The sequence below is a fragment of the Xiphophorus hellerii genome, chromosome 8 (genome assembly GCF_003331165.1).
Source record: "Xiphophorus hellerii strain 12219 chromosome 8, Xiphophorus_hellerii-4.1, whole genome shotgun sequence".
Lineage (NCBI taxonomy): Eukaryota > Metazoa > Chordata > Actinopteri > Cyprinodontiformes > Poeciliidae > Xiphophorus > Xiphophorus hellerii.
The window spans coordinates 29225934-29241945 of record NC_045679.1 but is presented as its reverse complement, the minus strand read 5'-3'; the positions used below and the strand labels follow the sequence as shown (position 1 = coordinate 29241945).

At 39.7% G+C, this 16012-nt stretch overlaps 1 protein-coding gene across 4 annotated transcripts in view; it reads left to right on the top strand.

Moving 5' to 3' along the window:
- slc12a2 (solute carrier family 12 member 2) overlaps window positions 1-16012 on the top strand; it is a 76316-nt gene that overhangs the window by 38121 nt on the left and 22183 nt on the right. For 2 of the 4 annotated variants that reach the window (XM_032568998.1, XM_032568995.1), the window contains exons 4-17: window positions 2810-2905; window positions 3689-3828; window positions 3981-4091; window positions 4220-4328; window positions 4461-4585; window positions 5996-6080; window positions 6164-6312; window positions 6942-7049; window positions 7337-7460; window positions 8334-8435; window positions 10182-10337; window positions 11043-11142; window positions 13387-13498; window positions 15267-15407. In XM_032568998.1, coding sequence (XP_032424889.1) covers window positions 2810-2905; window positions 3689-3828; window positions 3981-4091; window positions 4220-4328; window positions 4461-4585; window positions 5996-6080; window positions 6164-6312; window positions 6942-7049; window positions 7337-7460; window positions 8334-8435; window positions 10182-10337; window positions 11043-11142; window positions 13387-13498; window positions 15267-15407 — 1658 coding nt within the window. Of the gene's footprint in view, window positions 1-2809; window positions 2906-3688; window positions 3829-3980; window positions 4092-4219; window positions 4329-4460; window positions 4586-5995; window positions 6081-6163; window positions 6313-6941; window positions 7050-7336; window positions 7461-8333; window positions 8436-10181; window positions 10338-11042; window positions 11143-13386; window positions 13499-15263; window positions 15408-16012 lie in introns of all 4 variants that reach the window. The other 2 variants (XM_032568997.1, XM_032568994.1) reach the window with 1 other exon arrangement.

Sequence of the window (16012 nt, the reverse complement as noted above, 5' to 3'; positions counted from 1 at the left end):
TGCTGCTGCCTTCAGCTTCGTAAATGAAACGGTGAAGGACTCTGGTCGGACTGTGTGATCTGGTAAGTACTTCTGTAACTCTGTGTCCAGTTAGGAAATAGCGGTGTAGGGTCCGAAATTTGTTCGGTGTTGGTAGCGGTTCCACAGTACCAGTGTTGTAGCTCCATTAGCATTTCCAGTAGTGATAGCTCCATTAGCGCTGCTTGTCTTTGACGTTTCTCCCAGCGTCTGTATCGCTGTGTCCGGTTGGCATCAGCTGTGCTGTGTAGAGTCTGGTGTGGTGGTAATAGCGACACCGGACATTGTTACCACCAACACCGTACAGCCATGGTTTCCGGTCGGATCGGTGATGGCAGTACCGCAGGCAGTATAGTGCATAAATACTGATATATATATACATATCGTCAAGCTCTGCCTGTCTCAGCATGGCAGCACGACATTTAATTTTAGCTCGTTAAGGTAATGATCATCTGTTAGAGCCTTCGTTAGTTCTGCTGGTATAAATGGCTCAAAGTGTTGTGAAGAAAGGTCCAGATTAGGTCCTTCGTTGTGTTCCACTCCGGCTCCTGCACTGCGCTCTCCTTTATTTCATGTGGGAAATTATCCAGATTTGCCTATTTTTTTAATCACAGCCAATAGTGACACAGTATGGCATTATCTAAAATTACACCAGTCAAACGCAATATGATAAACAACTACTCGGGAAAAGTTAGCCTTCCTGTGTTAACTCTGTAGACTCCAGTACAGAATGGACCAAAACGCGTCATCAACCCATCGGTGAAAAAATGGTGACCTCCGTGAAAAATACAACAAAAAATTCACATTTTGATGCAATTATTGAGTTTTGGCGTATCAAAAACAGCAATTTTTTAGGTAATAGGAACATTGCAACATATTTAGGCCAACATGTTCAACTAGTCCTGGATCCTTTTAAAGGGGTAAAATGGACAAACAAGTGTAAACTATTGTTTTTTAAAAAAAGATATTTTACATTTGCAGACTACAGTTCTTCTCTAAGGGGGGCTGTGTGAGTTTAGGACCCAAAAACCTCAAAGCTAGACTCAGAAATGTTAACCTTATTTGCAGTGACAGCTGGTGGTGATATTTGAAGGATGGGCTTATATATATATATATATATATATAATTCCAAATAAGAGATGCATCCAATTTGCAAAATAGGAATAAAACCTGCTGTAGTCAACCATAAGAAATCAACCATGGAAACATACCAAAGCTTACATAATTCTGTCCAAATTAATTTATCTGCATTAATTTTCCAACACTCCTGGACAGAATCACACTGATAAAATGAAACAAGATACAATGTTTTTAAATAAGGCCTGCCTTATTTAAAGAGAAGCTCACTGCTTTTCTGGGACACACTCAAGCTCAAGGCAAGTCCATCCTGCTTGGATGAATCCTGTAGCCGGCCCTGGGCTGACCAAAATTAGCCCAAATGAGTTAAACCGAGGGGGCGTGGCTAGACGCCTGTCAGTCATTCTGTGCCATGACAGACAGGCTGAATGGGGCTGTCAGAAGTTAGCCCTTTGGAAAGATCCCGGGATTTTCCCCAGGCAGTTTGACACCAGGTTTGTTGAAAATTTAACAAAATGTGATACATTATTTCTAAAATGTAATTATTTGTAGGTAGTTATTTTTAAGTTATTTTAACAACTTTATTGTAAACTTCAGGGAGGGCTTAGCTCTACTAGCCAACTTATACCAGCCGTCCCTGCTTGTTTGTCTGCTGGCAGAAATGAGGGCAAATCACTTTTCCCCTTGTTGCTTGAAAAAAGGTTACAAGGGTTATTCTTTCAGTTTTATAATAAGCTAACTTGGATGAATTCACTGACCTGGTTTGGATTCAGAATATCCATTAGTCCTTCCTTTAGCCCAGTGCTTCTCAATTCCAGTCCTCAGGCCCCCCTGCTCTGCATGTTTTAGATGTGCCTCTATTCCAGAACAGCTGATTCAAATCACTGCATGACCATCAAGTAGTGGAGAAGCTTGCTAATCATACAAATATTCAATCCAGGTGTGTGGCAGGAGGGAAACACCTAAAACATGCAGGGCAGGGGGGCGTGAGGACCGGAATTGAGAAACACTGCTGCCTAAAGACGGAAGCAGGTCAGTTGGTGCCTTAAATCCTCTATTGCAGGGGTGCCCAAAGTTGGGCCTCAACGGCCGGGATCCTGCACGTTTTAGTTCTCTCCCTGGTAGTAGTAACAACCTTTTCAGCATGTCAGTGTTCTTCTTAGGCCTTCTAACAAGCCATCATTTGATCCAGGTGCGTTAAACGAGGGAGAGAACTAAAACATGCAGGATGCAGGCCCTCGAGGACCGACTTTGGGCACCCCTGCTATATTGGATCCACAATGCTAAAGGGCACAGAGACAGGACAGATTACTGGACTCCACCTTTGGACAGTTTTATTGGTGTTGAACAGAAGTGGTTCAATAAGGGACCTTTTTTTATGCACATATGATGTTGGTGATATGTGTTGTCTGATATGTGATATGTGAGCAGGACCAGATTTTACCACTGGTGTTAGAGAGCTGGTCTCCTGCGGATACTGAAAACATTCTGGCTAAGTTGCAGACCACTGGCATGTGGTATAGTTATCAATAGTCTGTTCAGAAGCCTACAGCCATCACACTAGCCCACAATCTGGGATTTTCCACTGTGATGTGAAAAATAACCTCTAAGTAACTACAGGGGGGGGTTTGATTGTGGGTAAGGGCCCTTAACACTTCACAGAGCTCTGAGTGAAACGACTTAACATGATACATCTTTGTGTTTTATTTTGCAGCTCTGGCCTGTGTGATCGTCGGCATGGCAACTGTTGTGACAACCATCACTGGCCTCTCTACTTCTGCCATAGCCACCAATGGATTTGTTCGAGGAGGTATTTGTCGAGTCCCAGTCTGCCTCTAGAGCAACCTGGATTAGTAATACCCATTTAAATTGCTTAAAATGCACACAGTACGCCCAAGTATGTGGGGGGCTTAACAGTTTTCGATGTTGGCAATATGAACAGATAGTTGGGATTAGCTCTGGAGTTTAACACAGAGATGCAGACATACTTATAAAGTGGTGTTGCAGTACCCATCAGAAAACATCAGAAACCCAGTAAACCAGTTTACTATGCAGTCTCCAAAGAGGCCTCTTTGTGACGTTAAGCTCTTTTAGATCTTCTAAAAGGCAGGCTCAGGCAGGCAGCTGATGTACAGTGTCTGTTCCAGTTTGGATCCTGGAACTGAAATAGCTCTGAGTTCCTCACAAGTCATTTCTTTTCTGTTTTTGTGGTCATGGCGTTCTCTCTAGTGGGCTGGGTGCTGATGCAATAACGAAAGTGTTTGACGATCACTTTCACATCATGGACTGGGACTAGTGGGAGCATGTAAACTTGAGTTTCCCACAGAGCATACCATGTTTGGACCCAGACTCAGTCTGGCTTTGATCCACATTAGGCTGAATACATTTTTTTGGTGCCATGTGATTGTGATCATTGATTTTGATTCGTTTTTATGATGTAGAACAGTATTACAGCATGAAACCACAAACAAATAGTTCTGAGTAGGCCTGTCGCAATAAGCATTTGCATGATTAATCACATTTCTCTTTCTCTTTCTTCCAAAAACTGGATGACTTCAGTCTTCAGTCTCACCATGTATTGGTCTTCATGCAGGAGGAGCGTACTACTTGATCTCGAGGAGTTTGGGTCCAGAGTTTGGAGGCTCTATTGGCCTGATATTTGCCTTTGCTAATGCAGTGGCTGTGGCCATGTATGTAGTCGGCTTTGCTGAAACTGTTGTGGAACTTCTCAAAGTAAGTCTTTTGATTCCCTATGTTGCTCATCGTAAAGCTTTTTTGTGATGACTTATTAGCAGATTCAGTTTTAATTTGAGTCAGGTATTATTTAAATGTCCACCTACTGATCATTGCATTTTTGTTTAACATCTCCCTGAAATGTCTGTCAGGGTGCGGATGCGCTCATGACTGATGACATCAATGACATCCGAATCATTGGCACCATTACAGTAATCGTTCTGTTGGGTATCTCTGTGGCAGGAATGGAATGGGAGGCTAAGGTATAACCTGTCAGCTGATACCATCAGTATAGAAACACAAAGTTTCTCGAAAACTTTCATATCTCTCTGTAACCCTCTGATTTTAATAGAATTCAAGAAATAATAATTCAGTCATTTGTTTTCTTTAGGCCCAGATCTTCCTGCTTGTTGTCCTTGTCACAGCTATTGTGAACTATTTTATCGGATCCTTCATTTCTGTGGAGTCAAAGAAACCTTCAGGCTTCTTTGGATATGATGGTATGATCAGCCTGTGACTCAAAGTTCTTTTTTTTCTTTTTAACCAAACTTTAATTTTTCATATTTCAGATATTTTACAGTGGTTAATAGCAGCAATTACAACTGCTTCTTGCACTTGTTTTTTGATTTCAGGTGAAATCATGTGGGAGAACATGGGACCAGACTTTCGAGATGAGACGTTCTTTTCTGTCTTTGCCATCTTCTTCCCCGCAGCCACTGGGATTCTGGCTGGTGCTAACATTTCTGGAGACCTTGCTGTAAGTCAGCCGGTTCATACACATTTTAAAAAAGTGTCCACGTATCAATAAATCAATCAAGTTTATTTGTATAGTACATTTCAGCAACAAGGCATTTACATGATGTAAAGTGCTTTACATGATAAAAACACAAAAAAACAAAGGTATAGAAGACATCACAACAATTGAGAAAACATCAAACATTTGACATTTTGTCAAGTGTCATTAATACACATCAAATATGTTGGCCAGTGTTTCATTTATTATGATTCAAAAGCAACTCTAAACAAGTGGCTTTTAGTCTTGATTTAAAGGAACTCAGTATTCCCGCTGTTTCGTAGTTTTCTCTAAGTTTATTCCATATTTGTGGTGCGTAGAAGCTGAATGCTGCTTCTTCATGTTTTCTTCTGGTTCTGATGCAGAGCAGAGCCAGAAGACCTGAGAGGTCTGAAAGGTTGATCCAACACAAGCAGCTTTTTTAATGTATTGTGGTGCTAAGCCGTTAAGTGATTTATAAACTAACAGTATTTTAAAGTCTGTTGTCTCAGTGTAAGGACTTTAGAACTGGGTGATATGCTCTAACTTCCTTGTTTTAGTGAGAACCCCAGCAGCAGTATTTTCAATCAGCTGCAGCTGGAGGATTGATTTTTATTTTTTTTGCCAGAGCTGTGAAGACATTGTTGCAGTAAACAATGCTAAAGGTAGATGCACTTACGGTGCACACAGGTGTCAAATGTCAGAATCCTATTACTGGGGGTGCACCGATTTATCGGCCAACAAATTTCCTTAAGTTTGTGAAATTGGTGGTCAGCTGAATCCAATCTTATCTATCTCAATGAAGGTTTAAAAATCAACCACTGTCCTCTTCTGCTCTCTTCTATGAGTGAGGTTTGACTGATAGACCGGTCCACCAGGTCATGTTTGCACATTTACAGTTAACAGTAGTCACCACACTGTTGATAATTTTCTTGATTTCAGACAAAAAAAATTGGTATCGACCAAAATTGGAATTGGCAGTTTCAGACTTTTTAATGATTGGTAGTCAATCAATCATTAATTGCGATTTGGCCAATCGCAATTAAAGCGATTGGCCAAATAACTGCAATCGCTGCACCCTACCTACAACTTCTTGTTAATCCAACAACAACAAGGTTGTTGGATCAACCTTCTTCAGAGTTTTATTTCAGCATTATTTTTAACCTCAGTTTAAAATAATTGTGTAATTAGCTATAAAACCTAATCATTTAAACTATTTAATCAAATTCCCCTTTCAGTTTGTTTTTATGGTGCTGATTGGAATGAGTTTCCAAATAAAATGAGCAATTGTTTAAACGATCATTTCAATATTGTTTGTCATCCATGAGCAAACAGAGCTACTTCTGTTATAGCTTGGTCAATATTTGTAGGTTTTGTTGCATGTGTTTGTTGCAGGACCCACAGATGGCAATCCCCAGAGGAACACTACTTGCCATATTGATTACAGGCATTGTCTACTTGGGGGTCGCAGTTTCCACAGGTACACCCTGCTCTCCTGTTGCAGTTTTCACCCCCCTTCTTTTGAGGATACATCTTATGTGTGTTCTGCTTTTCTGACTTTAGGGTCTTGCATTGTGAGAGATGCCAGTGGAAATCCTAATGACACAATCAGCACTGCAAACTGCACTGGTGCTTCCTGCAAGTTTGGCTTTGACTTCTCTAGCTGCAAGAGCCAAAAAACCTGCCGCTATGGACTCCATTCTGACTTCCAGGTATGAAGCAGCTTCAATAAAATAAGAATTTGTTAATGTTTTTTATTTGCAGAGAATTAGGTAAAACTCCAAACCAAGCAATTCTCAAAGCATTGTAATGTCTTCATTCTGTGCAAAAAGCCCAAATCAGAAAGAACTTAATACATACAGATACAAACAATGCTACCAAGTTGAACTTCCTGTTCTTTGTTCATGTGTGCTGGCAGGCCTACCCTCCTCTACTTATTCAACTGTCGCACAAAACACTAACACTTCACAACAAACCCACATACATGCTCTGCTTGGCTATATCATGTAAATTACTTCATATCCATTGAGTGCAACACTTGTGATTGAGGACCATGTTGTTGGGAGAGATAAAGTATTAATTAAAATGGCAAATGTATGAGATTATAAAATCACTACATATGGTCTATGGAAATACAGTAAGTAACACCAAAAAAAAGTTTTGAGGTTGTGTCATGCAAATGTTACCACTCCCTCAACCAACCCAGATCTTCCTTTGAATCTGGTTTCAGAATGAATGCACACAAAGTCACACTTGGCACATACAAACAGCGACATGAATTTGCCACGTATTTCCTAGATGGAAACGTCAGAAAGTTGACTTTGTTTCTGTGTTGCTTCAGGTGATGAGCTTGGTTTCAGGTTTTTCTCCCATCATCTCAGCTGGAATATTCTCTGCCACTCTGTCCTCTGCTCTGGCCTCTTTAGTGAGTGCGCCTAAAGTATTCCAGGTAAGAGTCAATCCATGCACCGGCATAACTAATACATTATACTACTGGCAAACTGTTTATCCCTCTTTACGTATTAGTACTATGTTAAGATATGAACCTTGAGACAAATTCTATTAGAATAATTAGAATTAGAAGAAGAAGGGGCACTGTTGTTCTCCGAATAAGGTCATGGTCTCTAAAACAGTGAACAGAGTTATTAAGGGCATGGACAACAAATGCTTGGGTTAAACAATGAAAATTAGAAGGAATTAGACTCAGGACTATAACGGCATTTCTGTTTTTTGCAGGCTTTATGTAAAGACAACATCTACCCTTATATTGGAATATTTGCCAAAGGATACGGGAAGAACAATGAGCCTCTCCGAGGCTACATCCTGACCTTCGGCATCGCTCTGGCTTTCATCCTAATCGGTACGCTGCTCTCGTTGCTTACTTTTACATTTTTTACACTAACTTGTACATCTAAAGTTTATGGTAAAATTATATAAATAACATTAGCTTAGAAGCATAAAAAGGTCATCAGGGGATTTTATGCTTTCAAACTATTATATCTCACTGGCTTCTGAAATGGTTTTAAATGTAGTATGTTCATATTTTAATTTGTTAATTTCTTTTTATCTAGGAGTTGCATTTTAATCCACATTAGGTTTTGGTTAACAAAGCCTATGTGGCTTTAATTTTAATAACAATAGTTCCAAAATATGACACATTTTTTGTGTCATCAGCCTGGAATGTTGTAATGCTATTTCACCAGTCTGCACAGATGGTCTGTCTCTCGTCTGGCAGCTGTTCTGAACGCAGCAGCCAGACTTCTCACCATATGTAGTAAAAGTATTGGCATCACCCGGTGCACTTTCCTGCATCTTAGTGGATTTTAGAATTTGGCTTAAAAGTTCTTGGCCAGGTTCTTGATTATTTGTGTCAGCTTTTAACTAAATACACTGCTGCTCTTGGCTCCCAAACTCACAATCTTCCGTTATATTTAGTTGGACACTCGGGGGACCATCGGTGCAGCTTTGTTTTGCTGACTCTAAAAATGTTTTTAAAAAGTGTTTTCCCAGACTTGTTGTTGCTTCTTATGCTTGTTTGTACGACTTAACTGTGATTTATGTTGTACAGAGCGTTATGACTTTCCCCTCTAAAAAGAGGTTTTAACTTTTCTCTGGTATCTATTTTGTTTGAAAGTGTAGTATTTTAAATAACCCATCATACTGTTAAGTAAGACAGTTGGAGAGAAAGTGGAAATAATCCTTTTTCTTAAGTTTCTGTTTCTTCTGCTTCCAGCTGAGTTAAACACAATTGCGCCAATTATCTCCAACTTTTTCCTGGCATCCTACGCCTTGATCAATTTCTCTGTGTTCCACGCATCCCTGGCCAACTCTCCAGGTAAGATGGAGGTGCAAAAAGTGAAAAACAGCATAAAAATATGTTAAGCTAAGAATGTTAGACAATGTTGGAGGTTTTCTACACGTTCTGTGATTGGTTTAATGACATTGAATTAATGATTTTAAATTTGAAGTTCAGTTGTACTAAAATGTAAATGTGATGAAACATTACCAAGAATTAAAACGAGTGACTAGAGTATCAACTGATCCTAAGCAGAAGCATGCATTCCTGCTGTTGACTCGCAGCTTATAAGAACTGGTGGGGATGGTGACCATTATTGTGGAGTTTTTCCAAAGATTTTAGCATGGTCTCAAATAGGGATACTCTGATCAGGTTTTTTGCTTCTGATTCCGATCACCCACGAGGCCGATCTCTGCCGATCACCGATCTTAAGCAAACGTTCGGTGTGAGAGTTCACTGCCAAGTCGAGGTAGAGCGGTGCTACGTCTGTGAAATATTACTACCAGTAGCGAGTAGCGGTGGTCCAACAGCAAGAGCAGAACCCAGGATCTTGCACCGTCAGCTTGAAGACTTAAATTATTTTTCGGGTTATTTGTTTAGCTTTCTGACTGTGATGCTCTTCCGAGTGTTGGTAGTTGTGCGCTGCTTTACCTGCTATTTGGCCGCTCCGGATGTCTGTTTTTTGGCAGTGAGCCTCAATATAGCCAAACTCTGTCAAGTGCTTGTTTTATAAATGTCATATTAGACTCACTGTGTTTATGCATTTTGACTCGCTGCACCGTCGAGGTAATTTTCCGCAGCAACACGCAAACTTCCCCATTCACTCAGTTCCACACGACAGGATTTGTTGACGTGCGCTTGCGCAGTGTGAAGGAAAGAGGAGATGGCTGCACAGGCAGGCTGAGAAATGAGATACAGATTTAAAATAAAATAAATATACAATATGAAAACAAACACAATGTCAAATCACATTCCTGACCTCTGCTGTTATGTTTTGTTTTGTTTGTCTTTCCTAAAATAACTGCAGTTTTGAAATACATTTTTTGGAGTTGAACTCTTTAATTTGTTATTTAAAATACATGTTTTACTGCAGAGTAGATGGTATTTTATTAAGTTGTGCTCTTTCCTCCTTCTATACCAAATCCTGTGCAGACCAACAGGTACAGATTATTTATCTGTTTCTAATATCTGCAGCAGGTCATCTGGACCTAAATGGTACATGACTCATTTAGACAGAATGTTTTGTCCTGCATGTGGAACCACAAGCTGGAAACCCAGTTTTGTGTTCGGACCCACCCCCCCTCCAACTCCATCTGCCTCTGGGAACTGCAAACCTTTCATGGGAAAAAGAGAGATACCAGTGTACCGTTTATGTCCTGTGGTTTGTTGTTGACTCCTTCTGTAACAACACACAGTAGTTATATGCCATCACTAAAGTCCGTCTAGCTTTTGTGTTAAATGTGATCCTGTTAATAGCTGTTATAACCTTATAGTAATGAGTCTAATTCCTTCTAATTTTCATTGTTTAACCCAAGCATTTGTTGTCCATGCCCTTAACAACTCTGTTCACTGTTTTAGAGACCATGACCTTATTCGGAGAACAACAGTGCCCCTTCTTCTTCTAATTCTAATTATTCTAATAGAATTTGTCTCAAGCTTAAAGAGAATTTGTATCTTAGCTTCATTATATGGTTGTTTTTTTGATAACTTCTAACTATCCCACAGCATCGTACATCCATGGCCCAAACTTTCTCTTCTTGTGATAAATTGTTGTTGCTGCTCCAGGCTGGCGTCCCAGCTTCAAATACTACAACATGTGGGTTTCGCTTGCTGGAGCTGTGCTATGCTGTGTGGTGATGTTTGTCATCAACTGGGCGGCTGCTCTACTCACTAATGTCATTGTTATGGCTCTCTACATCTATGTGAGTCACAAAAAGCCAGGTGAGTTTTTGTTTTGGCAGATGTGCTTTTTGCAGGTGTGACAAATAATGTGACGCATTTCAGTAAAACTGTTCTCTGTATGCCATCCTCAGGACCTCTGCACTAAACTGCTTAAGATGTTTTGTTGTTTGCTAAATTTACATATTAACAATATCTAAATGTTCATAACAAGTACTATCTGAATTTAGAGGCAGAATATAATAGGAATGGATTTAAATTTAAATGTTTTTCTCCTTGGCTGTGGATCAGTAACAGTAGTGAAGAATATGATGGTTTTTTGTAAAGAAAATTACTCTGTAATCAGCTCATTAAGTTCTGCTGACAGCAATATCAGTTCATCCTCTGAGGATGAGGACAGGAGATCAACCTCTCATTTCTGTTAAGTAAGACCGAATTGGACCAGACTCTCCAGGGTTCCCAAAAAAAGTTATTCAGAATGTAGCTTTGCTGTTGGAAAACCAGAATTTGGAGGAGGAAGAAATGTTTTCTAAGTAACATGAAGCACTGATCTGTACTCTGCTAAACACAAAGCTCAGAACACACACATGTGTTCACGCAGTTTGACATGCAGCTACACACACAGAGTAGGCCTTTTCTCTGACTGTAGCTCTGCATGGGTCACATGGCCTTTAGCTTGGCAGACTGATCCATAAACACATTGACTAACTCCAGTGTGTTTTTGCCTGCGTGTGTCCGCCTTTGCAGATGTGAACTGGGGCTCGTCAACCCAGGCTCTAACCTACCAGCAGGCTCTGACTCACACACTGCACCTCAGTGCAGTGGAGGACCATGTCAAGAACTTCAGGTATAGCAGAGGTGTTGCACTTACTCTCCCAAAACATCTACAGTATTTTCAGAAGGAGCATTGATATGAAACTAGAACTGCAGATACTAGTTCTATCATATTCAAAAATAGTTTACTCTACATCTTTATTAAAATGCTTGTTAACATGCCAAATCTTTACACTCTTTTTCACTTTAACCTTTAAAAAAGATGTTCTGGCAAAAAATCTCCTGTACATAGTTCTTGGTGGAAATAAGACAATGTCGTTATAACAGAACATGTAAACTCCATGCAGAAAGATACCAGGCTGGGATTTGAACCCAGGACATTTCACCATGCAGCATGTTAGCTGTCTGTATTAGATATTTGTTTTTTAATTAAGATGATTACGTTACGTTGTACTGCTAAGTTGCTTGTGATTAAAATTCATTAACTTGTTCAACGATCAGATTGTTGGTTAAAAGTAAGCAATGCAATAAAATGAACTCTAAATAACTCTCAAACTGACAGCAAAGGAACACTTCCATCGTAGTTCGGTCCACTCAGGACAAAGCCTAGGCCTCAGGATTGTTGCCATACAAACATTTCAATCTTGTTACAGATACTAAAAGAAATGCTCAATATCATTTTTGATCCAATGGCAACATTTTGTGAAGGAACATACTTCTTTCTAGTTGAGAACAAAAATATGATTAATTATAATACTGCAAAATGTTAGCTTCCTTAATTAGGGGGAAACCAATAAAAAGAAGATAATTCAATTGTTGTTTTGAAAAATATTAAACCAAAAAAGTGTCACTTTCCTGTTTTGCAAAACTGTACACAAAATGTCTACACAGCAAACATTACCAAAAAACCCACTTAGACTAAGTATTATCAGTCTGATACTGATGATTGGATGGGCATCAGTACGTTGACCACAATTGTGCCATGGAAGTATTATTAACTAAGCTTAAGAATGGATCACCTTTGATGACAATAAAATTCAGTGCAGCCACCTGCTGCTCCTCTGCCAGCTGAGGAGCTGAGAGGGGAGGGCATGAGGTAAAGAGACTGGGAATGGGAGTCGAGCTCGGGACAGCCTCTATATAGGGCACCTGCTTTAACCATGGCGCCATGCAGCGCTCCTATTCCGGTACCCTTTGCCGGAGTTTGCAGTACCCCTAGTTGGTAAACTACTTTTTTTAAAAATACAATTCAAACTAACAAACTCGCCAAGTTCATCTTCTGAAAAAATCAATTTTGTCACATGGTTGTGACTAGCCACTTAAAAAGCCATTGCAGAGTAAAGAATTGTCTAGTCAACCCCTAATTCAGCTATGTAGATATTTTTTACTATAATTCCTTATCTTCACTGAGTGTTTCCATTTGGCTGTCAATTTGATGTTGATGCAAATAAATTTTACAACTGAGGAGCAAGTACAGAATCAATTAAAGTACTTTGTATTCAAAACAAACATGGATGTGGCACATTAAAAACCTTTTAAGTGTAGACGAGAGTGGTTCATGTGGATGTATTAAGCAGCAGCGTTGTATAATTTGGGTCTTTCTGGAAACTTTGCTGAATATTTCCTTTCCTACAGCATTAGGGTAGGTTAAGGGTTGTTACAGTACCTACTTTCTGCTGCTATTACTGTCAGCCTCAGACTTAGCCCCACCTTCATTTTTGAGATTGTTAGCCACATTAGCCTCAAATGCCTTAACCTTAACAACTGACTCTCGTGTGGAAATGACGTTGCAGTGCTTTTCAGATTAATTGGCAGAAGAAATAGTTCCTTTGTGGTAAACAAACTACTGAACTTTCTGCTTTTCTAGCAGTACTAGAAAAGTTAATGCACGCTGGTTTTGTCTTACTGGTATTGTCTTACTTATACCAGTAAAGATCTAATATACTGTTATTCCTGAAGGTTTGGGTGCACACAGCACAGTAACAGGGTTGCTTTTGTGGACTTATTGGTAACCATGTGGCACTGGCTGTTCCCATGGTAGCACAAGCAGGGATTTAAAGGCACCTGTTCCTCTTAGGTGCTTGTCTCCCTTCTCTGCTTCTAATAAATCCCTTTGCTTAAAGTATGTTCTTTGAAGTGCGCTACTCTGCCCCTAATTTGTGTTAAGATTATCCCTGTGTGAAGGTCACAAAAAAGTCAGCAGATTTGAAACCTTCTAATCTCATAAATGTCACGCAGTACACCAAAATAAAAAATGCGTGTTAACATGCCAAATCTTTACACACTGTTACATTGTTTGTTCTGTTTTCCTTTGAAGACCGCAGTGCTTGGTGATGACAGGGTATCCCAACTCTCGTCCTGCTCTCCTGGATCTTGTTCACACCTTTACAAAGAACGTCGGCCTTATGATCTGTGGCCATGTCCGCATGGTGAGTTCTGTTTTTTTCCCCTTTTTCATGTTTATAAAGATGAGCTGGGGAAAATTATTGACGATTGAAAATTGTATAGTTCAATAAAAGCTTGTGAACATACTTAATGTTTTGGACATATAATGGAAAGGGCTAATTGTCACTCTAACAACAATCACATCTATTAACGACTGAGCAGCTCCCAGTCTTACTCGGTCGTTTGACTCCTTCCACCAACACTCTGTCACCTTCACTGTGGATTGAGCTCATGGCCACTCTAAGCCAGGACTCTGGCCACAAAATGGCAGCTTTTATTTTCACAGTAGTGTTAAGTGATTGAGGCTGTTTAAAGATTGTTAGTGACTCTTGATCTGTGGCCACACTTTGCTGCTGGTTGTGGTATCCTTGCTCCAAGTTTTCTGCTTGATCAAAGTTTCCTGTTGTTATGAATCTAGCTGACAGCTGACACATGGGAAGTTTTAAGGTGAAATAATACAGCATCCTTGCAAAGAGCCTCAGAGAGAGCTGGGTTCTACTCTTTTCACTTTAATAGGTTTTTTTTTCTTTTTCCATTTTGTTTTTATATAATCTTTAAAACTGTTTCTAAGATGGTTTGGATCAAATCAAACCTTATAGTCAGCTCTGCTGTCCACTTACCTCCATGTGTGACATATATCTCAGCAGTATACCCTAGAGTCGGCCTGGAGTCTTTGTGGATGTTCTCATGTTACCCAGATTTTTGTGAGCATGCAATCAGAGGGTGGCGCCAAAAACAGATGGAAAAAAATTAGGGGCCAATCCAAAGGAGAAGATGATTAAGTACAACACTCCCTCTAAAAGCTTTGCCAACCAAATCTTTGTCCTTGCTTCATCCATGTTATTCTACCTTTCAACTGTATGGACAAAGTTTGTTCTCATAGAAGTGAAAAACATTTGTTCTCACCATGTGTTGAATAAGGAAACCAGACAATTCTGGCGCTTTCTGAATGTCTGTTGTAACCTGTGACTCGACCTTTAGACAGTTGCTTTAACCTTCCTACAGAAATCTTGATTTGTTTTTGGTCATTTGTTTTAAACGCCATATAATACGATCTGCTGTAAAATCTACAGTGGAGTTTGAAAAGCCTTCATGTTTTAGTTTTCCACATTCCAGCAGTTTTGATTCAAGTGACAGAATTATTTCTGATCTCTCAGGGAATCCGAGGGAATAATTGATCAGGTGTGATACTGCAGCAGGGAAAAACTTAGAACATACAAGATAACGAGACCTCTGCAGTAAAAACATCAGTTATCCATAATTGCAAATAAGTTGTTGTGTTTGCATGCTTAGCAAATCCCCTGCTGGGCATAAATGTTTCACAACTGAAAGGCCTTGGCGAGCGGATGAATGCGGCCTCTGTGCAGTTCTCACTGGCAGCAGCCCTCTAGCTGTGGCCTCTTGTTTGCTCTCCTGCTTGGTTCTGTTGCTTCCATTAGGTATGAAAAGGAACTTGGCTCAAGTTAAATGGCATAAACATTCCCAGCTAATAGCATTACACTTTCCTGGCTGAAGAGCTGGATTGTTCACCCGCTCTTCATTAAAGAAAAAAAAAAGAGTCAAAATTAAGGCTGATTTATAAAATCATAATTTTATACTGTTTACATTAATTTGCAACATCCCATTAATTTTTCCATGAGCCATAACGTTGAGCCAAAGGGTAGATTAGCTCAGTATTTAATAAGCACAAGATTTCTACATGGAGTTATGTATCAGCAGTGATGAATGGAAGGTTCTGTTGTTTTCCAGCAGGGCTATAGAAAGCCAAACTTCAAAGACCTTGCAGCAGATCAGTCCCGGTACCAGCGCTGGCTAATGAGGAATGAGACCAAGGCCTTCTACACACCAGTGTTTGCTGAGGACCTGAGACAGGGTTCCCAGTACCTGCTCCAGGTGAGAAACTAGTTCAGTTTTCCTAGGCTCTATTTGTCTGTGAGCAGCAATTCATGTATTATCTAATGTTCTTGCATTACCTTGAAACATTACCTTAAACTGTATTGGTTCTTTAACCATTCCAACAATAATGCTGGTGTTTTATGTACTTATTTCCTAAGATGATAAATAAAGTAAATAAATAAATAAAGCCTTGACATAATTAAGGAGTTAGCTAAGGTGAGTGTCAAGAACGTCACTGAATGCATTTGGATAATTTTTGTTCCTCAAGACAAAAATGGCTAAAACAAAGCCAAATAATTATATCCAAAACATGAAGTACAATTATATTCTCAAAGAGGCAGCTAACAGCTAGCACACAGTGCTAACAGAAGCAGAATACTATTGAACGCATGGCCAGGACGTCATTATCAACACACTAAATTCATATCTAAAATAAACGCTCTTATTTTAGCGTTATTAGCAGCTTACCACTTTGCTGTGTCCCTCATTTCCATAGAGATAAGGAACTGACCCTCAATCAGACGAAGTCTTTCAGAAAATCCCTCTTGATACTGGCGCAGGTTGCTGAAGTACTCATGTTCAAACAGACTTTTCCCACTGTG